The sequence below is a fragment of the Lonchura striata genome, chromosome 39 (genome assembly GCF_046129695.1).
Source record: "Lonchura striata isolate bLonStr1 chromosome 39, bLonStr1.mat, whole genome shotgun sequence".
Classification (NCBI taxonomy): domain Eukaryota; kingdom Metazoa; phylum Chordata; class Aves; order Passeriformes; family Estrildidae; genus Lonchura; species Lonchura striata.
In genome coordinates this window covers 194440-220319 of record NC_134641.1, presented here as the reverse complement: position 1 = coordinate 220319, position 25880 = coordinate 194440, and the positions used below count along the sequence as shown (strand labels likewise).

General features: G+C 48.2%; 1 protein-coding gene across 1 annotated transcript in view; it reads right to left on the bottom strand.

Moving 5' to 3' along the window:
• Window positions 1-25880, bottom strand: part of LOC110484126 (uncharacterized) — a 187648-nt gene that overhangs the window by 128996 nt on the left and 32772 nt on the right. The window contains 1 exon segment of the mRNA XM_077789898.1: window positions 5781-6423. Within this exon segment, the coding sequence (XP_077646024.1) occupies window positions 5781-6423 (643 nt within the window).

The following is a 25880-nucleotide window of genomic DNA, read 5'->3' as shown; positions in this document are numbered from 1 at the left end:
TGGGGGCATTTTTGGGGAATTTGAGAGGGGCTTGGTGGGATTTTGGTGCGAATTTTTTGAGTGGATTTGGTGTGGATTTTGGGGTTTTTTGGGGAAATTTTGGTGGGATATTTTGGGTGATTTGGTGGGATTTTTTTGTGTGGATTTTGTGTGATTGGGGGATTTTTGGGGGCATTTTTGTACAGTGTTTTCTTTGTGGATTCTGTGGGATTTTCATGGGAAATAAGTGGGACTTTTTGAGGGATTTTTCTGTGGCATTTATGGGGCTATTGGGGCAATTTTCATGGGGATTTTGAGGGATTTCTGTGAGCCTTGAGGTGATATTTGTGGGAATTTTTGGGGTGAGTTTTGTGGGCTTTTGGGTGGAATTTTTGTGGAAATTTTCCTGGGATTTTGTGTGGATTTTCTGGCATTTTCAAGGATCCTATGGTGGAATTTTTATGGGATTTTAATGGTATTTTTGGTGGGATTTTTTTTTTTTTGTGTAGATTTTGAGTGATTTTTTTTATTATTATTTCGGTGGGGTCTTGGGGTATTCTTAAGGGAGATTTTTGCTGGATTTGGGGTGTTTTTTTTGGGATTTTTATGGGATTTTGGCGATATTTTTGTGGGGGATTTTTGGGGAGATTTTTGTGAGTTTTTTATTATTATTATTTTGGTGGGGTATTTTGTGGTTTTTCTCAGGTTTTTGTTGGGATTTTGGTGTTTTCTCTTGGGATTTTGGGCAGATTTTGTGTTGTGTATCCAGAGTGACTTTGGGCAGCTCTGGGGCAGCTTTTGGGGTTTGTCTCCCGGTTCCCCCAGCTGTGGCAAAGCCCCGAAGCACATCCTGTTCCTGCCCAGCTCCCTGAGCAGCCCCAGGAGCTGATGCTCCCCGTGCTCCTCAGCCAGGGAGATCTGGGGCAATCCCGGCATTCCGGCATTCCGGCCGGGCTTTGGGGCACTGCGGGATTTTGGGGCTTGGGGGATGAGAGGCTAAGGGGGGCTTGGGGCTGGATTTTTTTAAAAAATATCGGGATCTTGGGGGTGAATGTCTGGGATTTTAGGGGGAATTTCTGGATCTTTGGAGAAAAATACCAGGATTGGGGGGGAGGAAATTCTGGATTGTTAGGGAGGAAATTTCTGGATTTTTGGTAGTGAATGTCTGGATTTTTAGGGGGAAATTTATGGTTTTTTGGGTGAGTATTTATGGATTTTTTGGGGAGGGATTTCTGGATATTTTTGAGGGGGAATGTTTCTGTATTTTTGAAGGAATGTTTCTGTATTTTGTGGGGGGGGGGGAATTCCTGGATTTTTGGGAACGCTTCTGTAGTTTTGGAGAATGTTTCTGGATGAGGAATCGTGTTGGTTTTGGATTTTTTTGGGGAGGAATATTTCTGGATTTTCTGGGGAACAGAAATTCCTATTTTTGGGAATGTTCCAGGATTTTTTTTTGGGGGGGGAACATTTCTGGATTTCTTTGGAGAACATTTCTGAAATTCTGGGGGAATGTTTCAGGACTTTTTTTTGCAGAGCATTTCTGAATTTGGGGAGAACATTCCCAGGTTTTTTGGGAAGCATTCAGAGGTTTTTTGGGGAACATTCCTGGGTTTCTTGGTTAAGATTCCCAGGTTTCTGGGGGAATATTCCCGGGTGTCTGGGGGAGGTTCCCGGGTGTCTGGGGAAGGTTCCCGGGTGTCAGGGGAACATCCCCGGGTGTCTGGGGAACATTCCCGGGTGTCTGGGGAAGGTTCCCGGGTGTTCCGGGCTCTCCTGGCCCCGTTCCCATCCCAGGTTCCCGGGGTTCCAGGAGCTGCGCTGGTGCCCGGGCGCCGCGACATCGCCTCGCTGCAGTTGGACACCGAGGTGCAGGCGGGCGCCGCCCGCGAGGCCCTGCAGGGCTCCAGCATCACCCAGAGCCACCCATGGAGATCTCCTTCGCCAAAAAGTGACCCAGAACACCCCAAACCCCACCAAAATAACCCCAAACCCCCCCAAAATGGGCCTGAAATACCCCTCAAAAACTGCCTCAAACCCACCACTAAATAATCAAAATCTGCCCCCAAACACCCCAAATCCCTCCAAACCACCCTGTAATCTCAGAGGAATGCCCTGAAATCCCTCCAAACCACCCCAAAATTCTTCAAAGCTGCACCTGAATGCCATAAATCTGCCCCAAAACACCTCAAATGCCTTCAAGCTGCCCCAAAATCCCATGGAAACACCCTGCAGTCCCTCCAGACCACCTAAAAATCCCATAGAAATACCCTGAAATCCCTCAAAGCACCCCAAAATCCCATAGAAACCCCTGAAATCCCATAAAAGTGCTCCCAAATCCCATAGAAACACCCAAAAATCCCTCAAAACCACACCTAAACACCCTAAATCCCATAAAATTGCACCCAAATCTCATAGACCTGCCACCAAATCCCAAGAAAATACTCCAAAATCTCAGAAAACTGCCCCAAAAATGGTCCTGACCCTGCCCCAAACACCCTGCATGCCCCTACTCTCCCAGGTAAACTCAGCTCAACCCAGCCCAAATCCTCATTTTTTATCCCAAATCCTCCCTTTTTCAACCTCAAAATCACTTTTAATCCCTAACGTCTTTTTGACCCCAAGTCCTTCTTTTCCCAACCTAAATCCTCCTTTTCCCAACCTAAATCCTCCTTTTCCCATGACAAATTCTCCTTTTTCCTCCCCACATCCTTTGTCTGTCCCCAAATCCCTTTTCCAATACCAAAATCTCCCTTTTCCACCCCAGTTCCCCACCTCATTCCCCTTTCCACATCCCAAATCCCCTTTTCCCATCCCAAATCCTTCCCTGTCCACCCTAGATCCCCTTTTCCCACCCAGGATCTTTCCCCATCCTGAATCCCCCAATTCCCACCCATTCCCCTTTCTTTCCCAGTGTTGTACCCAGGGTCTTTCTGCAGACATTGCACCTGGAGCTGCCCCAAATAACCCCAAACAAACCCCAAATAACCCCAAACAAACCCCAAATAACCCCAAACAAACCCCACTGTGTCCCCCAGGGCTGGAGTGGATTTGGGGGGGGTCATGACCCCAGACTTTGGGGACTGGGAGGATTGATCCTAAAATTTGGGGTTTAGGGGGGTTTGACACCTCGGGCTTTGGAAGTTTTTGACCCCAAACTTTGGGAACTGGGGGAGTTTGACACCCCAGGGTTTGGGATTTTGGTTTTTTTCCCCAAGATTTGGGGATCAGGGGGTTTCACTCCCAAACGTTGGGATCGGGGTGGTTGGACAACCCAGGTATTTCAACCTCCAGGATTTGGGGTTTGGGGGGTTAGACCCAAAAATTTGGAAACTGGGGGGATTGACCAACTGATTTGGGGGGATTTAACCCCAAAGTGGGGGAGATCAGGGGCATGTGACACCCCAGGGTTTGGGATTGGGGGGGGGTTGACCCCAAAGTTTGGGAATTGAGGGGTTTGACCCCAACCTTTGGAGAAGAGGAGGATTGAACAACCCAGATATTTCAATCCCCAGGAGTCGGGGATTCAGGGTTTTAACCCCAAACTTTGGGGGCTGGGGGTGTTTGACACATCAGGATTTGGGATTTGGGGGTATTTGACCCCAGACTTTGGGAATTGGGGGTGTTGGACACCCCAAATGTTTTGAACCCCAGGATTTCAGGTCAGGAGGGTTTAATGCCAACGTTTGGGAATTGGGGAGGGTTTGACACCCCAGGATCTGGGATTTGGGGGGTTTGATCCTAAAATTTGGGGTTTGGGGCAGGGGGGAGGTTGACATCCCAGAGTTTGGGTTTGGGGATTTTTGACCTCTCCCCTCCCAGTGTTGGGATTCGGGTGTTTGACCCCCCGGTTTGGGGTCGGGGCTGGGATAGGAGCCATTCCCTGGAAACAGCGGTGGGATCGGGATCGAGAACAGGAACGGGAATGGGATCGGGATCGGGAGTGGGAGTGTAATGGGGTTGGGAATGAGATCGGGAACTGGCCCGGGAACGGGAACAGAAATGGGAATGGGATCGGGATCGGGAACAGGATCAGGGAACGGGATTGGGATCGGGAAGGGGAGAGAGCCTGACTCAATAATGGAGCCCACCCCCAGGGAGCGATCCTGCCCCAGTCCCGGAATGGACCCATCCCCTCAATCCCGGACCCCTCCCCAATCCCAGCCCCTCCGCAGCCGCTGACCGGACCCTCCCTCAATCCCAGCCCGCCCCAATCCGGATCGGAGCCATTCCCGGACCGGACCCTTCAATCCCTTTTTGGAGCGGCTCCTGTCACTTCCAGCCCATTTTTGGGGCTTCCAAGCGGCTCCGGGGACCCTCCCCATTTTGGGGTGTTGGGGTGGCCCCAAGGCCGCCCCGGGGGCCGAGGGGGGATGGAAACCCCCAAACCCGGGGGGCTCCTGGGGGTCCCCAGTTCCTCCCGGCCCCGCCCCGAAGCAGATCCTGGCCAATCAGAGCGCGCGGCGTTGATGACGATTCAGTTCCCAGGCAGGAACTCGGCGCTGGTCCCGCCTGGCGATTTTCAGCCAATCAGCGCCCGGGACGGCTCTGACTCATCAGTTGCCAGGCAGAGCCCAGCGCCTCTCGCAGCACCGGCCAATCTAAACATACAATCGAACACACCTTATAAAACAATTCATACTACAGATATACTAAACACGAAACCAAACACCACTGTAATGTCTCATACAATTTAACCAAACAATTAAAATTTAATAACACCCTTAAGTACTCTAAAAAATTAAAATTATTTATAAAAATATAATCGCAGATGGGTGGTTTTATATGGATATTGGTTTTTGGATTGTTTGGGTTAGACGATTTTTAAAAAAGGATTTTTATAAGAATTTAAACAGCTGAGAAGGAGCCACTCTGGAAATAGAACTGACTGAAAATGAATGGGAAAAACATCATTAACTCTGAAAGTTTTATTTGCTATCAGATACATCCCAGCCACCCAGCCCCACACAATCCCCATCCCATCACTCCAAACTGGAATCCCACTTCTTTCAATCTCCTCCCAACCCCATCTCACCCTGGCAGCTTTGGAATCGAGTGAGCTTTGTGTGGGATTGAGGTTTTTTTGAGGGGGAACAAGCAATTTGAGGTGGGATTGTGCCTTTATAGTTTAAAATCCAGTTATTTTCAGTGGGGTTGAGTGTTTTTGTGGTGACAAATTCATCCCTCTTGGCTTTTGAAATGCAAAGAGATGGAGAACACTGCCCAAAATCACCCCAGAACCCACAAATCCTCCAGAAGTTGAGTTCATGGTGTCCAGGGTGAGTGCAGCTGCCGGCGGCAGGAACAAATGAGATGTATCTTGGTTTCACAAAACCCCAAAATCCATTTCTTATCACCAAAAGACAGGGCAAAGGCAGAGCCATGGGATTTGTATAGGGTATCCCAGGGGTGGAGTTTGGGTTTGGGTCAAGAGAGGAATTACTGGCAACACAAGAAGGGTGAGATCAAACTCCTGCCTCTCAGCAACAGGGGCACTCCACACAGAATGCATCCCTAAATCCTAAATTCCCCCTAAAACTCCTGTGAAATGGTGACACTTCAGATATTTTTGATCAGTTTCTTTAATTTAACCCTGTTTTGGCTGTGTTTGAAGAATAAAGATGAATCAGAGGAAAATTAGGGCCAAACCAAAAGGATAACCAGTCAGGTGTGTTCCCAACATTGATCACAGGGAATGTGGGTCACCAGACCTGTGCCCAATGTGGGTCCTGCAGTGGGGGATGGAGCTGGAGTAGAGCACGTAGCTCTTCCTGCAGGCGGGACACTCTTGGGGCTTCCGTTACTGGTGCCTCTGTTGGTGTCTGGTCAAGTGAGAGCTCTGGGTGAAGCTCTTCCCACACTGGGGACACCCGTAGGGCCTCTCCCCGGTGTGGATGTGCCGGTGCCTGACAAGGGAGGAGTTGTGCTTGAATCCCTTCCCACAGTCAGGGCAGCAGAAGGGCCTCTCATCTGTATGAGCTCGATAGTGCAAGAGGAGATAGGAGCGAGTCTGAAACCCCTTCCCACACTTGGAACACTCGTAGGGTCGCTCCCCAGTGTGGATCTTCTGGTGGACAATCAGGGCACCACACTGCCTGAAGCTCTTCCCACACTCCCTACACTCATAGGGCCTTTCCCCAGTGTGGATCCTCTTGTGGCTGCTCAGGTGGGAGATCCGCCTGAAGCTCTTCCCACATTCCCCACACTCGTAGGGCCTCTCCCCAGTGTGAATCCTCTTGTGCTGGATCATGTTGGAATTTGACAAAAAGCTCTTCCCACATTCCTCACACTCATAGGGCTTCTCCCCAGTGTGGATCCTCTGGTGCTGGATCAGGTTGGAGTTTGACCTGAAGCTCTTCCCACACTCTGAGCACTTATGGGGCTTCTCCTCATCATGAAGCTGCTCAGGGACCACCAGCTCCGAGCTCTGGCTGAAGCTCTGTCCACCTTCCTGGACCAGAGTGCATCTTTCCTCCTCAGATCCCCTCGATCTGCGTTTGCAGCCCCTCCTCGTGCAGCTCCCATTGGGTTCCTGCACCATGGAGCTGCTCAAAACAGCCTCTTCCAAAAGGTTCTGCCATGGGGATTTGTCCTCTCTGCTCTCCACCCTTAGCTCCTCATCTGCGGGAGGAAGGACAAGGAGAGGATGGGATTTGCCTCCATGCCAGAGGGAAGGGCGAGGAGATCCCCCCAGTGCATCCCCGGCAGGAGGGCACCGGCAGCGGGACTGTCCTGCAGCTGGGGGCCAGGCTGGGCTGGGAGATAGAGCAGGAGAGAGGGGGAAAGGGGCACTGACTTCCTCCTCACCTGACTCGGTGTCCCAGGGCATCTTCCTCTTCCTTGCAACCTTCTTCTCCATCTGGCGAACGTTTGGGTATGGGAAGTTCTGTTTTGGGAGGAAAACAAGGGATGAGCAAAGTGAGTTTTGTACTGGTTTGAAGGCAAACCAGGGGGAGAGTCTAATCCAGAATAATTGAATAAGAAAATTAAGATCCAAGCAATGATACAGAAACACTGGGTTAAACTCACAGAGTCAGGATATAACCTGACACCCCGCTGGTCAGGGTGGTGGTAGCAGTCTGATGAAATGGTGGCTGCAGTCCAGCTTGAGTGATAAGCGTGATTCTGTCAAAGCAGTGATCCTGTAGAAGGGTCTGGTCTTCCTCTGAAGGTCCAGTGGTGCTTATGGAGCTCTTCTCCTCTGGGAATGCAGTAGGCAAGGTGGTTGTGGTGTTGCAAATGGTGAGATTATATCCCGGCAGGAATGCTTGGTTCCTCCCCCTGGGCGGAGCATCCCACAATGGGATGATGTAATTTTATCAGTCCTGCAGTGACACTCAATGGCCCATTAAGAGAAGATGGCCCCTGCAGGGCGTTATCAGGGCTGAGCCATGGAAGAGATAAAGAACACTGCCCCACCTGTTGATAACAGTTTATGGAGATGGGGACTGAAAACACTTTTGGTTACATCTGACACTGTAACCTGAAACAGTGAGGCAATCCCTGCTCGGGGTGGGGGGTGAACACCACCCCCCTTACCCAAACTGGCTCAGGTGTAAAACCCCCACCCTGGGAAGGCCACGCACACAGGGGACAATGTCACACTTGCCCTGCCCCAGTGGAGATCTCTGTCCCTGTCCCTCCCTTGCTCGCTCCTCTTTTTCTTTCCATCTCTCTCTACCTCACATTTACTGGTCAATAAAATCCACTTTGGATTTGGTCTTGTTAGCACCTTAATTGGGGCAGAGGCATCTCTCTAACAATTTTATTAACCAGATTGTGACATTATTTTGCACAGTGATGTTATAAACGAGCACAATAGGCTGTCAAATCCAATTAAAAGGATTTATTAATAGTAGAAAGCGAAAGCAAACCAGCGCGCGCTGGGCGGCAGTCGTTTCAACTACCGCGCCTAGCTCTCCGTTTCCCCCCCACTTATTGGGTTGTCTCTTCCGGATGTGTGACGCTCTGGTGACGCTCTGGTGTCTCTTCTGCGCAGGCGCACCCTGTTGTTAGGCGGTCATTCTCTGCCTTTTGGTGGCGCCAGTGGTCTTCTTTAAGGTTGTCTCTGCGACCTGGAAATTCCCTCAAAAACAAGAAATGTTATCTCTAGGCACGTTTACATGTTTTGCCAAGTCTGTAACGGAACTATCCTTGAAACATATCTATTCGTTTAGGTGTTTGGGTGCCTAGCAGCAGCTTTCTCAAAACAGTTTTAACTCCCTAAAAAGTTTGTAACGAAGTCGTCCTTGAAAGATAGTCACTGGAATGCCTGAGATAGTCACTGGAATGCCTGGCAAAATGAGAACATGTTCAGACAAGTAAAAACTCTAATTAAAACTCTATTCTGTGAATATGGGAGACTCTATATTATGAACAAAAAGGCCTTATTTTCTTAACAATATCCCCCCTTTTTATTTTAACCTCCTTTTTGTTCATTAAAGCGCTCTAATTCCCTTTTGCTCAATTCTAAATACTCTTCAGTCTCTACTTCGCTAAGTGGCTCATACTTTGGCCTTACTATCATTAAATGTGCAGCTTCTAACCTATTTTTCACTAGTGTAATAAGTTTGCTAAGAATGCATGGCCCAAAAGTAAGTATTAGAATTAGTAAAATTACTGGTCCTGCAAGGGTGGATAATAGAGTGGTTAGCCAGGGAGAATAGGTGAACCAGGATTCATACCAACTCTGCTGGGATTCTCTTTCTCTTTTTCGTTGTTCTATTTGTTTGCGTAACTCAGCCATCGTGTCTTTTACAATACCTGTGTGATCTACATAAGCGCAACATTCTTCTTGCAAAGCGACACATAGTCCCCCTTGCTGTAAGAATAACAAATCTAATCCCCTTCGGTTTTGGAGGACTACCTCAGAAAGGGATTTTACTGATTTAACTAGTTCACTTATGGCTTTATCTATTCTACTTAGATCTTCATCTACAGATGTGCGCAGAGCTTTCATACCTTGGGTTTGACTTACTAGGGAGGCGACCCCTGTTCCTACTCCTGCTCCTCCTATGCTGAGCAAGATTGCTACCGTTAGTGCTGTAAGTGGTTCTCTTTTAACTAGGTAGTGTTCAGGGGTCTTCTGATGTTCTAACACGTATTCTTTTGGGTGGTATACGATTCTGGGTATTATTAGAACTTGAATGCAGAAGTCTGAATTATTAAAGGCTCTTACCGATAGGCAGGGTGTAACTCCAAGTTGTTGACATACCCACTTAGTATTGACTGCTGGCATAAGCCAATCAAAAGGCTTGTCTGCTTTGCTAATGCTCATGGTTGTGTTACAGAGGTGTCGCATATCTGCTGGAACTTCTCCTACACATCTTCCTTGTCCACTAACTTGGGACAAGGTAATGCCTGGAACATTATCTCCTTCTTTTTTCCAGAGACACTCTTTTGGATTTGTACCATTTATTTCCCTTGCCTCAGATGTAATCCAAATAGCTTCATAAAAGGGTGGATTTATCATATAGCAAAGCCAACATCCTTTAGTTAGGTTAGGATGGGTATGATTCAAAACTCCAAAGGTGGCTTGCATGATTTTCCATAAAGTTGTATACCTCTGCACTAATAACTGAGGTTCTTGATTACCTTTGTCTATAACATTATCTCTGGTTTTATTACTTTCTTTTAAGTCATTGCTTATTACTGGATTTGGGCCTATAGGGCTAGGGTCGTGTGGCGCTACTTCCTTTTTTATTTGAATCAGATTTCCCGGATCATGTCCTTCTATCCAATGTCTAACCCCCCATGTTTTGCCTATTAACCACCCAGAATCGCTTGGTTGAGTGATATTTAGGTAAAGAAAGGTGCAGTTCCCAAGTAAGTTTTTCCCAGTCCAAGGCCACTCTCGTGGTCGTTTACATCCTACTGGTCCATGTCCTACCTTTAAATATTTGTCTAATCCTCCACCTGGAGCCCACGCTGATGCTATTGTTTCACAGCCCCAATAGGCACAGTAATAATGTTTGGGGTAATTACAGTATTGCTTCCCTGGGTTTGAAGCGGGGCACATATAGAAGCTTGTTAAGTTTAACAGTCGCCCGCATTTTAAATTCCGAGTTAGATCACAGATCCCAACTTTGAAGCTTGGTGCTCCAGGTCCCGTTATTGTTTGTAAAATATGACGGGTATCGTGATCCTCCCATCTGCTTAAGGTCCATTTAAAGGGTTCATGTAAATTAACTGTAGCACTCTGAAGGGGAAACCATATGAACATAAAAACCCATAGGATTGAGTGATACGCACTGCAGGGGAGGATGTTACTTATCATGCTCACCATTCTCATACTTATGATGATTTACGTTCTTTTTCAAGGTTTGGGAGGGCCCCTCATCCCCACTACCTACCTCTCTGTCTCGCCTGTCAACTTGGTTGCTACAAGTTACAGGGCAAACCATCTTCCCGACAGCAGAGATATTCTTCAGGGGTGGGATCGTTCCCTCTTTCCCACTTTGATCTCCGAGAGATCCAATTTTTCGTATTCAACTGTGGGGTGTCGCACCTGAGTTTTTTAACTAATTTGCGACACTTGACCTGGACTATATCCGTGAGGAACAGACCCAGGGGTTCATTGGAATGGTAACAGTGGAATTCAGGGTTTATTCCTTTTATGAAAACCTCCCACCACTCAGGGGATCCTTTAGTCAATTCCCGAGTGGCAATCTTGTAATTTAGTACTTCAGATGTCAATTTGCGCTGCTCCAGCCAGCAGCGTTGACATACACTTTTTGGAGCTCTCCCCTTTCTGCAGTGAGCCCACCACAACCCTTTACAGATTTTGCAGGAAAAACAGGCAAAAGGGTAACAATGACAATCTAACCAGCTACACATTACTCTAATACTTTGATGTTCAGCGTGGCCCTCCCCTTCCCAAGGTTTCTGTTCTTTTTCAAGTCGGATGAACCGATAGAAGGGCTGCTGGGCTGAATCCTCTAGACGTTTACAGTATCCTGGAGGCTTTGTTTCTCCAACTAGTTGTACTTGCAGTCCCCAGTTATCTCCAACCCAAATGTCTCTAGAACTGATAGAGTCCATGAAAATTATTTGTAAGTCCTTTTTACTGTTAGCTTTAAATCCCCCGGCTTCCCGTCAATTTTCCAGCTCGTTTCTTTGGAAGCTGTATGAAATTGAGTTGGATCCACCGGCCCCTTTATTCTGCTAGCATGAGTCCATCCCTTTTCTGCTGTACGGACTGCGGAGTCAGTGGTGATTAAAACCAGGTATGGTCCGTCCCACTTTGGGGTGATTGAATCTTCCTTCCAGCTCCGGATGAGGACCCAGTCGCCGGGTTGTACCTGGTGTAACACAAGATCTAGGGGTGGTCTTTGGGCCCACATCCCTTTTTCCCATAACTGTTTTTTATATTTCATTAAAATAGTTAAGTATTTATTAATACTTTGATCAGTAATGTTAGGATTGGTTTGAACTTTTTCTAGGGAATAGGGCATCCCATATAGCATTTCAAATGGGGACAGTCCTATATCAGCTCGTGGCTGAGTTCGAACATTTAATAATGCCAACGGCAAACATTTTATCCAGGATAATTTAGTTTCTAGTGTTAATTTGGTGAGTTGTTTCTTAATTTCCCCATTCATTCTTTCTACCCTTCCCGAACTCTGTGGATGCCAGGGAGTATGTTGTTCCCATTTTATGCCCAGAGCTTCTGCTAGCATCTGTGTTATTTTTGAAGTGAAATGGGGGCCTTTATCAGAGTCTATCGTTTCTGGGACCCCATATCTAGGTATTATTTCTTCCAGCAAGGCTTTTGTTACTGTCCGAGCTGTTTCTCTGGCAGTGGGGATTACTTCTACATAATGTGTTAAATGGTCCACTATAACCAAAAGATATTTTAGTCTCCCTATCTTGGGGAGCTCAGTAAAGTCTACTTGCAGATTTGAAAAGGGCCTCTTTGCCACTGGCCTCCCACCCAGGGGTAGTTTTCTTAGGTTTCTCCTGTTTACCCGTAGACAGGTTGGACAACTTCTAGTAATCCCTTTCGCTAAGTCATGTAGGCCCACCGTCATATAATGGGTGGCAAAGTGATCCACCAGTCCTTGAGCGCCCCAGTGTGTTCTCTGGTGTAATTTACTGAGCATCCGCTGGGCTATGGCCCTAGGTAAAACCTCCCTCCCATCCTTTAACAGCCATTTCCCTGATTCCTCTTTTATTCCCAATTTTGTAAGCTTCTCCTGTTCCTCTATTGTAAATATAAGCCTATCCTGGGTAGTCGACTCAGGGTCCTTTGGGGTATCCACAAGGTCCTTCCTAATTCCCTCACTTAAAGTTAATGTTTTAATAATTGCAGCTTTCTTTGCCTCATAGTCTGCCGCATTGTTACCCCTACTCCGGTAATCCATTCCCCGTTGATGCCCTTTTAAATGGACCACTGCTATCCTGGTAGGGCCTCTCAAAGCCCTCAGGAGGGCTATTATTAGTTTCTGATGGATTAAGTCTTTTCCCTGTGAATTTACGAGGCCTCTCTCTTCCCATAACTTCCCAAAAGTGTGCACCACCCCGTATCCATATTTAGAATCTGTATAGATGGTCCCCTCTTTTCCTTCTAATAGTTCCAAGGCTCTTAGGATAGCGTATATCTCGCAGGCTTGGGCTGACCATGTTTTGTCTAGGGGTCCAGATTCGATTACCTTTAAATCAGGCCCCCCCACTATGGCATATCCTGATCTCCTTTGACCCTCAACTACTCTGGATGATCCATCAACAAACAATTTTTCTCCAGTTTCTAATTCCTCTTCCTCCAGGTCAGGTCTAATTTTGGTTTGTTCTTCTATAGTAATTACACAGTCATGTATCAGTGATTCAGTTTCGGGCTCTCCGAAGAGGAAGGAGGCTGGATTTTGCAATGAGGTGGTTTCTAAAGTGAAATTAGGGGTTTCTAATAGAATCCCCTCATATTTTAGGAGCCTGGCATCAGAGATCCATTTGTCTGCTTTTTGCTGCATTACACTCCGTATGTTATGTGGAGTTAACACCTTCAGAGTGGCATTAAAGGTGATCTTCCTTGCTTCTTCTACTAACTCCGCACAGCCTGCAATTATTTGTAAACAGCCCGGCCATCCCCTGCTTACAGGGTCTAAAATTTTAGACAGATATGCAATGGGTTTCTTTTTCCCCGCCCAGTCCTGGGTAAGTACTCCATAAGTTACTCCATCTGTGATATTAACAAATAAAAAGAAGGGCCTCTTTAAATCTGGGAGGCTTAGGACTGGAGCATGGACCAGAGTTTCTTTTAATTCTTGGAATTTAGATTTTTCCTCCTCTGTCCACTTGAGGTGCCCGTCTTGGGTAAGTTTTTGATACAGAAATCTTGCCTTCCCGCTATAGTTCTCAATCCACTGCCTACAATATCCTGTGAGTCCTAATACCTGACGAATTTGTCGTTTACTTTGCGGTAGAGGCAGAGATAGGATTGCTTGTACTCTATCTGGATCAATTCTCTTTTCTCCTTTTTTCAAATAATGTCCCAGGTACCTAACTTCTTCTTCCACAAATTGTAGTTTTGCTTTAGAGACTTTTAATCCTTTCAGTCCCAGGAAATTCAATAGTTTGATACTTTCCTTCCGGACTTTGTCTTCTTCTTTACCTGCTATTAACAAATCATCCACATACTGAACTAGCTTTACCTCTGGGTCTGTTTTATAGTCTTGCAAAATTTGTTCCAGGGCTTGCCCGAATAAATTAGGTGATTCCGTAAAGCCTTGTGGAAGTACCGCCCACCTGAGTTGTTGTCGCCTCCCCGTGTCAGGGTCCTCCCATTCAAAGGCAAAATAATCTCGACTGGATTCGTCCAGAGGGCAGGCCCAAAAGGCATCCTTCAGGTCTATTACACTATACCACTCATTTTCAGGTCCCAGTTTGCTTAAAAGAGTATAGGGATTTGCCACTACTGGGAATCGGGCCACAGTTCGCTTATTAATTTCCCTAAGGTCGTGCACCAGCCGATAGGATCCGTCTGCCTTTTTTACCGGGAGTATAGGGGTGTTAAAAGGCGACATACAAGGCTCTAGCAGTCCTTGGTTTAACAGCCTTTCAACCTCAGGTTTTAACCCTCTCCTCCCTTCTAGTGAAATTGGATACTGTTTTATTCTTACCGGGATTTCAGGATTTCTGATTTTCACTGTAAATGGGGTTATATTTAATTTGCCCACAGTCCCTGGATTATACCACACTTCGGGGTTTATTTTCTCTTCATCTTCTAAACGGAGGGAACAAAGTCTGATCTTTAATTCCTTCTCTACCACCTCAATTTGAACTCCCAATTCAACAATCAAATCTCTCCCTAACAAATTGTAATCTGCTTCGGGAACTAATAGGAAGTCACCCATCCCCACTTTAGTTCCCGATTCTACCACCACCCCTTTAATAATTTGTACTTCAAAAGGTTCCCCCTTAGCCCCTATTACCGTGGCTGTCTGTTTTGACAAATTACAGCCCTGAGGCAGAAATTGAATAGTAGATCTTTCTGCCCCTGTATCGACCAAGAAATCTATTTCCTGGCCCTGGGGACCCACCTTCAATTTTATCAAGGGCTCTTTTTGATGTTTCCTGGTCCCCATAAAATAGAGCCCCTGACTCCCCTATTCGATTTTGAACTCCTCCTCGTCCCTTAGCCTCCTTCTGCACTCCCTCTTGAAATGTCCCTTCTTACCGCAATAATAGCATACCCTTTCTCCTACCTTTCCCTTGTCACCCCCCCCCTTCCGAGTGACTCTCTTTTGTTCTTCCTCCACCCGCCTGCTTTCCCTTACGGCAGCAACCATCATTTTCACCTGTCTCTTCTGACTTTCATCCTCTCTGCGGACATAAACCTTCTGCGCCTCTCGCAATAATTCTGCTAAATCCCTATCCTGCCAATCATCCATTTTCTGTATCTTCCTCCTAATATCATCCCAGGATTTAGAGACAAACTGGACTTTAAGAATTGCCTGTCCCATTGGGTTATTCGGATCTAACCCCGAGTACAGCTGAAAACTTTTCCTTAACCTCTCTAACCATTCAGTGGGGGTTTCATCCTTCTTTTGTCGGTCGTTAAATGCTTTATTTATATTCTGGCCCCTAGGAACGGACTCTCTTATGCCATCAATTAATATGGTCCGAAAGTCCCGCATGTTAGCTCTATGAGCCTCATCCTGGTTATCCCAATTAGGATTCTGGAGAGGCCATTTGGTGTCGGCTGGCTGCTGGGCATGCGCGGGCAGGGCATCCCAGGCCCGCATTCCAGCAACTCTTATCATGTTCTTTTCCTCGGCCGTGAATAAAATGTTAAGTATAGCTTGTAATTCCTCCCAAGTGTATATATTAGGACCTAAAAATTGATCCACCCGCTCTGCCACACCCAGGGGGTCTTCTAGCAAATTTCCCATCTCCTTCTTAAAGTCTCTAACATCCCCCGAACTTAAGGGCACCGAAATAAATCCAATCCCCGGCTGTGGTCCCCCCATCGGCATCTCCCTTAAAGGAAATAGTTTGCCTTGCGTCTTACTTCGGGTAAGAGGACCACGCGAGCCTGAGGGTTGATCAGAGTCTGAGTCTGATTCTTCCTCATCCGATTGTGGAGGAGGAGGGGGTGCATTTGGCGCAGGGGGAATGTAGGGCGGGGGTGCAATGATTACTTCTTCCGCTCGCCCCTTCTTTTTCTTTCCCCCTGAAACCTCCGAGAGTTTAAACACGAGCACCTCCGGCTTTTCTATCCAGACTCGGGCATAGGCACTCTCCTCAGGGTTAGAAGGTTGTTTAGCGTGTACCCAACCATTCAACAGTTGCTTTACCCAGTCCTCTGAGGATCCAAAGACGGGCCAAAACACTCCTTTAGAAATCTCTTGTCCTCCCCATACTTCTATGCAATAGTGTATCATCTTTGCCTTATCCTTCCCAGGTGCCCCTGGAAAGTGCTCCCAATTTGTTAGCATAAACCCTAAGGGACTCTCCTTAGGAATTGGGGGAAGTTTTACCCCCACCGGGGAGGGGGATTTATCCTTGCTTCTTCCCTGCCCCATGTCCTCCGGAGTACCTTCAATCACTCACGACAGCACAATCGCTTCCCCTGGTTCGTGGCCCAGGCCCTCGCGGGCTCTGGAAAACGCACTACTGAGGGTCCACACTCGCTTGGAGAATCCGGCTGCCAGTCCTCCTCTCACACACACACACACCCGCCGTACTCCGGGATCCCGAACCCCGCCCGAACGGATCCCCTTTATACTCACGCGTCCTGCGTCTTCGTCCGGACTTTTGTGCACAAAAATTACGGGGTACCCTGGGCCCGCTTCCCTTTCTTTGCTTTCGCTCTCTAGGCTTTTAGGTTCGTCGGTCGGGATGAGGGTAAAAACCCCGGTCTGAGTCCGCTCAAAGGAGCGGAATCGTGGCGCCCCTCTCAGAGAGAGGTTCCCCAGATCCCGATCCGAGTCACGGCACCAAATTGTTATAAACGAGCACAATAGGCTGTCAAATCCAATTAAAAGGATTTATTAATAGCGGAAAGCGAAAGCAAACCAGCGCGCGCTGGGCGGCAGTCGTTTCAACTACCGCGCCTAGCTCTCCGTTTCCCCCCCACTTATTGGGTTGTCTCTTCCGGATGTGTGACGTTCTGGTGACGCTCTGGTGTCTCTTCTGCGCAGGCGCACCCTGTTGTTAGGTGGTCATTCTCTGCCTTTTGGTGGCGCCAGTGGTCTTCTTTAAGGTTGTCTCTGCGACCTGGAAATTCCCTCAAAAACAAGAAATGTTATCTCTAGGCACGTTTACATGTTTTGCCAAGTCTGTAACGGAACTATCCTTGAAACATATCTATTCGTTTAGGTGTTTGGGTGCCTAGCAGCAGCTTTCTCAAAACAGTTTTAACTCCCTAAAAAGTTTGTAACGAAGTCGTCCTTGAAAGATAGTCACTGGAATGCCTGAGATAGTCACTGGAATGCCTGGCAAAATGAGAACATGTTCAGACAAGTAAAAACTCTAATTAAAACTCTATTCTGTGAATATGGGAGACTCTATATTATGAACAAAAAGGCCTCATTTTCCTAACAGTGATTTCAGGGCACTGTTGTCTGACCCCAAGTGCCTTTGACAACAGCCTGGTTCCCTCCTCTGAGGAGCTCATGGCTCTTTCTAGAGGAACTCTTAGAAACCTGGATGCAGCTTCCTCTGAGTGACTTTTGGGAGAACTTATGAGGAAAATGGCTGTTGTGGGTGGCCAGTGTAAAGAAAATATTTTGTTTTCCTTCTTTGAAAAGTTTGTTAAAATCACTGGAGGAAAGGGAACAAATGATACCAGCAAGATTGACAAGGATCATTCACCCCAAAGTGAAGAACACAAGGGTATTTAAATCCTACAAGAAGCCCAGCTCAAGTAGCTAAATTCCCAAATAACTCCTGAATTCACAGGCTTGGGGAGGGGAGAAGCATTATTTTCTTGATCCCTGTCACCTGTGTGACAGCTACACAGACCTTTCCCTTCCTTTTAATAATCTGTATTGGGCCAGATTTCCACGTGTTTTTTTTTGGTTTTTTTTTTTTTTTTTAAAGTTTAATTTCTGCTGAGTTTGTTTTGTCCAGTTCCCAGGGGATGCTCAAGGGGTCTCTGGTTTTGGTTTGGCCCTAATTTTCTTCTGATTTGTCTTTTTCACTTAGAAACACCTGAAAAATGACTAAAATTATTATTGACCAGAGATGTCAAAAGTCCCACCATTTAAGAGGTATTTGAGGTGGAGTTTACAGTTTGGGAACATATTCTGGAGGATTTGTGGGTTCTTGGGGGATATCTGGTAGTATTCTCCATATCTTTGCACTCCAAAATCCAAGGTGGGTTGCACTTTCACCTCAAAATTACTCAATCCCCTTGGAAGCCCCACAGTCTTACCCCAAACTAGCTACAACCCACCTCAAAATGGCTGGTTCCCACCTCAGTCCAGTGCCAAAATTACTCAATTCCTCAACCTCCAGGATGAGATGGGGGTGGAAGGAGATCGGAAGAAGTGAGATCCAAATCTGAGGTTGTGGGGTCAGGATTGTGTGGTGCTGGGTGGGTGTGATTTATTTTTATAATAAATAAAACTATCAGAATTACTGATTTCTGTCCCATTCATTTTCTGTCAGTTCTGGTTTGCTTTTCAGAGTGCTGCCTTCTCAGCTGATTTTGTTTGTGACCTCCTGTCCCAGACTGAAAAGCAAGATGTGTTCTATTTGCCATCTGTATGGCAGTTGTCCTGTGTTAAGTGGGCAGTTTCTCCTTATCTCTTCCATAATCAATCCTCCCTCAGGGGAGACATCTGCTGATAATGGGCTATTGAATGTCACTGCATGACTGATAAGAACTGTAACATCCCATTGTGAGATGCTCTGCCCAGCGAGAGGAGCCAAGCATTCCTACCTGCATCTAGTCTTGAGATTCTGGCCCACCAACACAGCTTTTTCTGGGCTGGATTTTCCCAGAGGAACAGCTGCCTCTTCCTCTTCAGAAGACACCCTTTTCTACAGGATCACTTCTCCAACAGAACCACACCTGACACTCCAGGAGGACTGCAGCCACAATTACAATAGGACTGCAGCCAACACCCTGTCCAACACAGTGTCAGGTATTCTGGCTCTCTGTGTTGTTTTGGTTCACTGCATTGTTCATATTTTCATTTTCTTTCCTAATAAAAAGCTGTTATTCCTGCTCCCATTTTTTTACCTGAGAGCCCTCATTAATTTCAAATTTATACCAATTCTGAAAGAAAGAGTCTACATTTTTCCATTTCAGGGGAGGCTCCTGCCTTCCTTAGCAGACACCTGTCATTCCAAACCAAAACACCTCCTTTCTCTCCTGCCTCTCTTTGCCTGCTCTGTTTCTCTCTCAGTGTCTCCCTTGACCCAGGGCAGCTCCCACCAAAGACCCGGCCCTGATTTCATTCCCAATCCATGAGCTACAACAACCACGGGTGAAGTTATGAAGGCTGGCAGTGAAATGTCACTGTAAGATCTTGCTCCACTCGGCTTTTGACTCTTCTATAAGAGCTTTGCCTTCAAGAGCAGGAACATCTTTTCCTGGCTGGGAACTGGAATTCCAGCCCCTGGGAGTGTGTGCCATGGATCCCAGAGGGGCATTCCCGAGGCTCCCAGGGTGCTGCTCCTGCCGTGCCTCCCAAGGAGCTGTGCAGGGCAGGGGACAAGGTGCAGCAGCTGTGTTGGTTCTGCAGTGCCACCACAGCCCCTGGTTCCAGGAGTTTCTGCATTGCCAACAGCAGTTCCTGGGTTCCATGATGTCCTGCTGTGTCCCTATGGATATTTGGTGTCATGAAGTTCTTCAGTGTCACAATGGCCACCTCGCTCCATGAGCTTCCACAGTGTCCAAATGGCCTCCTTGGATGGGCAGTGTCACCATGGACCATTGGCTCCATGCAGCCCCGCTGGGTCACCATGGACTCCTTCGTCCCATGAGGTTCTGGGGGTGTCTCCATGGTCTCCTTGGATCCACAGTGTCACAATGGACCATTGGATCCACGTGGCCCTGCTGTGTCACAGTGGCCCCTTGGTTCCATGGGACCCCAGGGTCACCATTGACTCCTTGCTTCAATGTCACCCCCTCAGTGCCAAAATGGCTCCTTTGTTCCATGGGGGACACAAAAGATTTATAGAAACATTGAACAAATCCTGCTTAACACAGCTGCAAACATCTGTTTGCATTCCAAAGACAAGTTAAAGGTGAGGCTGGCACCAGCCGCATCCACCAACAGAGATCCAGGGAAAGAACCAGGACAGAGAATTCAGCTGGGAGACTCAGAGAATTCTGCTTCCAGTGATCATTTTTGGTCACACTGTTCCTTTGTAGAAAGGTGACACCATTCCAGGCAGCCTGTACTGAGCAGGTGGTTCCTGAGTGGGGTTTGTTGTTTAGGAAACCTGCTCAGGCTTTTCCATTCTTTCTTTCCCAACAGGAAATCTTCTCCTGGGCCTGTGTGCAGGCAGAGCCCTGAGGAGAGCAGGTGGGACACGGTGCAATGGGCTGGGACATGGAGCTGCAGAGCTCAGGGACAAGGTTCTGCTGCAGGGCACAGGGATGTCAGTGCCAGGTGGGCAATGTCAGACATGGTGAGGCTGGGGGTGAGGAGCAGCTTGTCCAAACAGGGTCAGCCCTCAGGGGGCTCATCCTTCTACATGCCCAGACCTCCTAAGGAGACACTGAGCATCAAGATCATCTGGAGAATGCTTCTATCAGCTCTTCTCTGAAGTGGAAAATGAAAATATACTCACTTGATTAAAGAAAAAGTGGTTATGAGGTGCACTTTGAAATCTTCCTCCTTACAGGAACTCCAAACTGACTCCAGTGAGCTGCACAAGTCCTGGAGAGCTGAAGACAATTGAAGCAAGAGAAAGATCCTCCACGGGCTTTCTGTATTTTAATGATCCCCATGGTGGATTTGAGCCCCTGTCCAGGACCCTCAGGCACTGAGAGAAGGCTGAAGAAGCTGCTCAAGAAGTCAGGAGCAAAACTCCAAGTCCCTTGGAGCATCACTGGGCCTCACTGAGGGCAGGGACTGCCAAAGGCTCCCCAGGGACCGGTGAGAGCAGATCCTTGAGGCCAGGATTGCAGGGAGCCCAAGGCTCAGAGCAGGGAACTGCAATGCTGAGCAAGGCCTGGGCTGGCTGGGGGAAGCAGAAAGGCCAAGCCCTGAGCCCAGCCTGGCACAGCAGGGCCTGTCCCTTACAGGTGGCTCGGGGCTGTTTGTGGGGCAGGGGGATGTGAGGGGCAGCAAGGACAAATGTCACAAACCTGTGTGACCCTGCAGATCCTCATGGAACCAAGGGGCCATTGTGACACTGTGGGAAGTTGTGGAACCAAGGGGATCATTGTGGCACTGTTGGGTCCATGGATCGAAGGGGTCAGGGTGACACTGTGGGGTCTCATGGACACAAGAGGCCATTGTGAGCCTGCAGGGCTGTAACATCCCAATACTCTGAAGTGCTGGTGTTGACCAAAGGTTCTTTTACTTGAGTTTGGTGCACAAGAGAAACACCAACCAGATGTTCTCTCCATGGCCAGATGCAAAGAATACTCTTTGTGGGAAGGGATCCATAAGGATCATCAAATCCAGCTCTTCATTGCATGTCCCACACAGGGATTGAACCCATAGCCCCAGTGATACCAACACCATGCTCTAACCAACTGAGCTAAGAGGTCAAAACGACACAAAATATTACTGGCAAAAGATATATAACTAAGGAACTCTGGCAAAGGGTTTCATACAACACCCTGTTCTACATAAAACTCTTATTATAGCATTAACTTCATTAACTTAGCCCATTCAGCCTAAAAACCTTTAACCCTCAAGATGTTATATTACTCAAAAATCTTCCAGGTAAGCAGGATTAGAAGGAGAAAAAATAGAGAAGAGTAGAAAGGCAGCAGATCTATAGAAAGACACGCACACATGCACCAACTGCTCAGGTTCCAGAATCACCAACAGAGGAACCCCAGGAGAAGGCAGGATCCAGACCATGGGCTGGCCTCGTGCTCCGGCTTTTAACCCCCTGGGCCTCCATGGGCCCGCCCCTGGGGTGGGACTGCCAGGTGATTGCCCAATCAGAGTCAGGGTAGGCACCAGCTGCTGGTGTGTGATTGGTTGACAGCTCAGCCAATCAGCACTGCCCCTGCTGTGTGATTGACAGCTCTGCCAGGCCAGGCTGGGGGCGGGGCTCTGTCCCACCACAAACCAAGGCCTGACCCGGCCCCGGCCCCACACGGGCATTCCGAGCATCCCAAGGTGTCTCGGGACATCGATCTCATCCAGCCTCTGACAGCGACCACGAGGACACTGTGGGCACCTCATGGAACCAAGGGGATCATTGTGGCACCACTGGAGCCCATGGAACCAAGGGGCCATGGTGACACCGTGGGGCTTCATGGACCCAGAGACCATTATGACTCTGTGGGGCCTGATGGAACCATGGAGACCATTCCGACCCTTCAGGCCCTCGTGTCACCAAGGGGGCATTGTGACACCTCAGGGCCTCCTGGAAGCCAGGGACCATTGGGACACTGTGGGGCCCCATGGAAGCAAGGGAACATGGAACAGGTCTGGCTGGCTTGGCCTGCCAGGGGCCACCTGACATGTCTGGCTGATGTTGGGATGTCAAGGGCTGCCTCTCATCAGCTCCTGGAGCAATGGGGATCTGCGCATTCCTTGCTATGGAAAAGAACTCTCCATCTTTTCAGATGCCCATAGCCAATACTGACATTCTGCCTAAAACATGCCCTTATTCAAGGGCATTTCTCAGAATAAAGTCTGGCAGCTTTGGCTGGCCTTGTCCTCTGGTGTCACCTCTCATCTACCCCTAAAACACTGGGGCTCTGTTCCTTCCTTACTGTGGAAAACAACTGGTCTTCATGTCCATGAATCATGGACAAAATAAGAATTGGCCACCAAGCCCGGCTGGGCTCATGGAACTGTCTGCCGGCCCCGGGGGGATACTGACCCTTCCAGTGCTGCCATCCTCCCTCCAGTGAGAGAAAAGGACACAGGGCAGCTCATCTTGAAACTAATATCCCATAAATTGACATGGCCCCTAAACACAGCTGTGGGAAAACTGTGAAAAAATGGCATGGACATCACAATTGCTGATCTTTCCAGGTAGCTGTTATTCGTGGAAATGAAAAGCCATAAGATAAATGTTTTCTTGTGGAAAAGTCTCCACAACATTAAGAAAAGGAACTTTTCTCCCTAAGTGAAGTAAAGAAAGACTATCCTGGACGTGGTAAACTGACAGAAAATTTTAAGTTTTGACGCTACATTGTCACTTAGGAAGAAGAGGTTGCATGAAGAGGAGGAGAACTGTTCTGAAAGTTTTGTTCTGATCCTTATTACTCTTTCTTTTAGTTATTGTTAACAAACTTCTCTTTATCCTCTTAAAATTTTAGTCCACTTTGCCTTTCTCCTAATCCAATCTTAGAGCAGGAAATTAGTAAGTATATTCTAGTGAATGTACTGGTAATTAGCCAGCACTGAACCCACCACACTAATTAATGCATTTGCTGAGAAATCTCAAATTGGTAAACTAAAACCACTACAGAAACTTCCTGATGAACTGCTCCAGACAAGAGAGAAATCAAGGCAGAGCCATGGTTTGTCGGGACTTGCTTGATCCTAATAAGACTCGTGGTGCATTTGGAGCTGAGTCCTTGAACCTCAGGGCCTGAGAGGAGATTGCACAAACCTTTCCAGGACTAAAAGACAGAGGAAACACCCAAAGTGTCACAAGGCATTAATGGGACCCACTGAGGTCCATCCCCAACACAGGCTCCTTATGGACTCCATGGAGGAGAAAACTGGAGGCCAGGATGGCACAAAAAACTCTCAGAGACAGTGTGGAAAGGAGAATCCAAAGTACCTTAAAAACCTTGAGTATCTCAAAGTATTAAAGAGCCACACTAAGTGTCATTACAAAGCTCTCAAGGGACTCATTAATACAGATAATTGGGGCCATGACTGCACAAATCTCTCACAGAATCTGTAGCAAAAGGAAATCACCAAGTACCTTAAAATAACTGAAGTACCTTGAAGCATTAAAGGGCTCCACTGAGTGTTGTTAATTTCAAAGCCTCTCCAGGGACTAATTACAGCAGATAATTGGAGGCCATGATTGCACAAAGCTCTCAGAGACTCTAAGACAAAAGCAAAAGCCAAAGTCCTTTGAAAAACCTGCAGTCCCTGGGAGCATGAAGGAGCCCCCAGGGCCATTCCTGACCAAGGCTCCCCAGGGACTCCTTCCAGCAGATCCTTGAGGCCACTGGGATGTGGGCATGGGGGGGATGCTGAGGGCAGGACCAGGGGCTGACAGTGCCCAGCCTGGCTGGGACTGTGCCAGGAGGCCCCAGGGCCTCAGGACAAGGTGTCTCCTCACAGCCCTTGGTGGCACAGACCCTGCTGTGCCCCAGGGCACCAAGACTTGGCTTCTCTTTGTCCCCACCTGCCATCAGTGCCTCCAGTTCTCTGCTCTGCCTGGGGCCTGGGGACACTTTCTCAGTTGTGTCCCTCAGGGGGACCCATTAAAAGTCCAAGAAACTTTGGAGTTGGATTCTGGCTTGGAGCTCTGGAGAGGTTTCTGCAGCTCCCTCTCAGGGCCTGATGTTCAGGGCCTGAGCACAGAGCCCCAGAGGGTCATTAAAGTCCTTGTGCTGTGTCTGTGCTGCTGAGCTGGGCCGGGCTCCTGGCACAGAGGGTGATGCTGGTAACCAAGCAGAGCTTCAAAAGCACATTTCTCTTGCTGAGCAGCTCTTCTGCCAGCCCAGCAGGGCTGGGGCACTGCCTGCAGCCAGCCCAGGCACAGCACAGAGGCACAGAGGGCTTCAATCAGTCAGGGCTGGGAAGGGGCTGAGAAATGCCTGAGGCAGAATCACTGCCAGCCCTTGGCACAGGAACCTCTGGCTGCAGGACAATGCAGCTGCAGCTCCTGCAGTGACCTCCTAAAGCTGGAACATCCCAATGCCCACAGATCCTGTGAGTACTGAGTATTTCTGGTGCAGGGGAGGTGAAATGCTCATGGAGCTCTGACATGGTGAGGGCTTCTGATCCTCCATAGAATATTTCCAAGACAAGGATTTTTATAAAAATGAGGACATTTCAAAGACTTTGTATTCTGTTTTCTACTATTGGAGAATAGCAGGGATGGGGGATAAATATTAAAGGTTGATTAGGAATTTTGAGAATTGCCTGAGGTATCTGAACTGTTACTTTTAGTGATCTAGAGATTCACAGGAGATCCCTAATGTGCTTTCAGCCCCTCTGCCCATGGACAGCAGCAGCATCACCTTTGCTGGAGCCATCAGGCTCAGTCTGAGCTGTCTTTTCTCCAAGCTGCAAACAGAACCTGCCCCCAGCCAGTGCCCTGCAAACAGGCAGGGTTCTGTCAGGCCAAGGAGAGTGCACAGAGATTTGGGGTCTGGGAGTGCTGGCAGGGAGAGATCAGGCACAGGGAGACACCTGCAGGAGGAAAATCTCCAGGAAGCAGAGAGAAGATCAGGGAAGGAGAGAAAACAAAACCCAGAAATGCTGAGGCAGGGAGAGTTTAGAGATGTCCAGAGGATCCCCTCCAGTGCAGCCCCTCCCTCTGCACAAGCCCCCTCCCTCCTGTGCCCCAGCCAAGCCTCTGCCCTCAGGGCCGGGGCTCCAAGGCGTGCAGCCCCTCCTGTGCAGGCAGAGCTGCAGCAGAGCCGTGGGGCAGCTCTGCAGCCCCGGGCCCAGTTCCCTCTGCAGAGCACAGGGCTGGGAGCAGCTGCCCGGCACTGGGGGCTCTGACAGGGGCACAGCTGGCTCAGGGTGACACAGCTGTCCCCAGTGCCCGGCTCTGGGCAATGCTGGCAGTGCAGCCAGGGAAGGACCTGCACCTCCCTTCATCCAGTGCCATCAGAGGGACACTTGGAAGTGTCCCTGAGATTTCAGTCGAAGCTGGGAGCTTCAATCCAGGGTGCAAACATGTCCTAGAGCATCTCTGAGTTATAAGATTGATGGGGAAAGGCAGAAGTGTTCTGAGACTGAAAATGCTTCTGGGTTGGTGAAATGAGCAATGTGAGTCCTTGCCTACAAATGTGGAGCTGGGCTGTGGTGGATCCATCTACTCTCAGCAGTACCTGGGGGTTTTTTAGGGAAAATGTTTGAAGCTGATCATCCTAATCCAGAGAAAGGGTAAAGCCCAGAGAAATTCTAAAGAGGTCAGAATGACAGAGCATCTCCCCTCACTCTCCTCTCATCACTTTGCTGCACAAAACTTATTCATTTCTCCCTGAGTGAAGCAGAAATGCTGAGGATTTCTGACTTCCAGGAACAGCAGTACTCATATAAGGGTGTTTATGAAGAAAACCCCAGAATTGTAGAACACAAAAGACTGTCTATGTGTGTTCTAGGGGAGGGGGTATG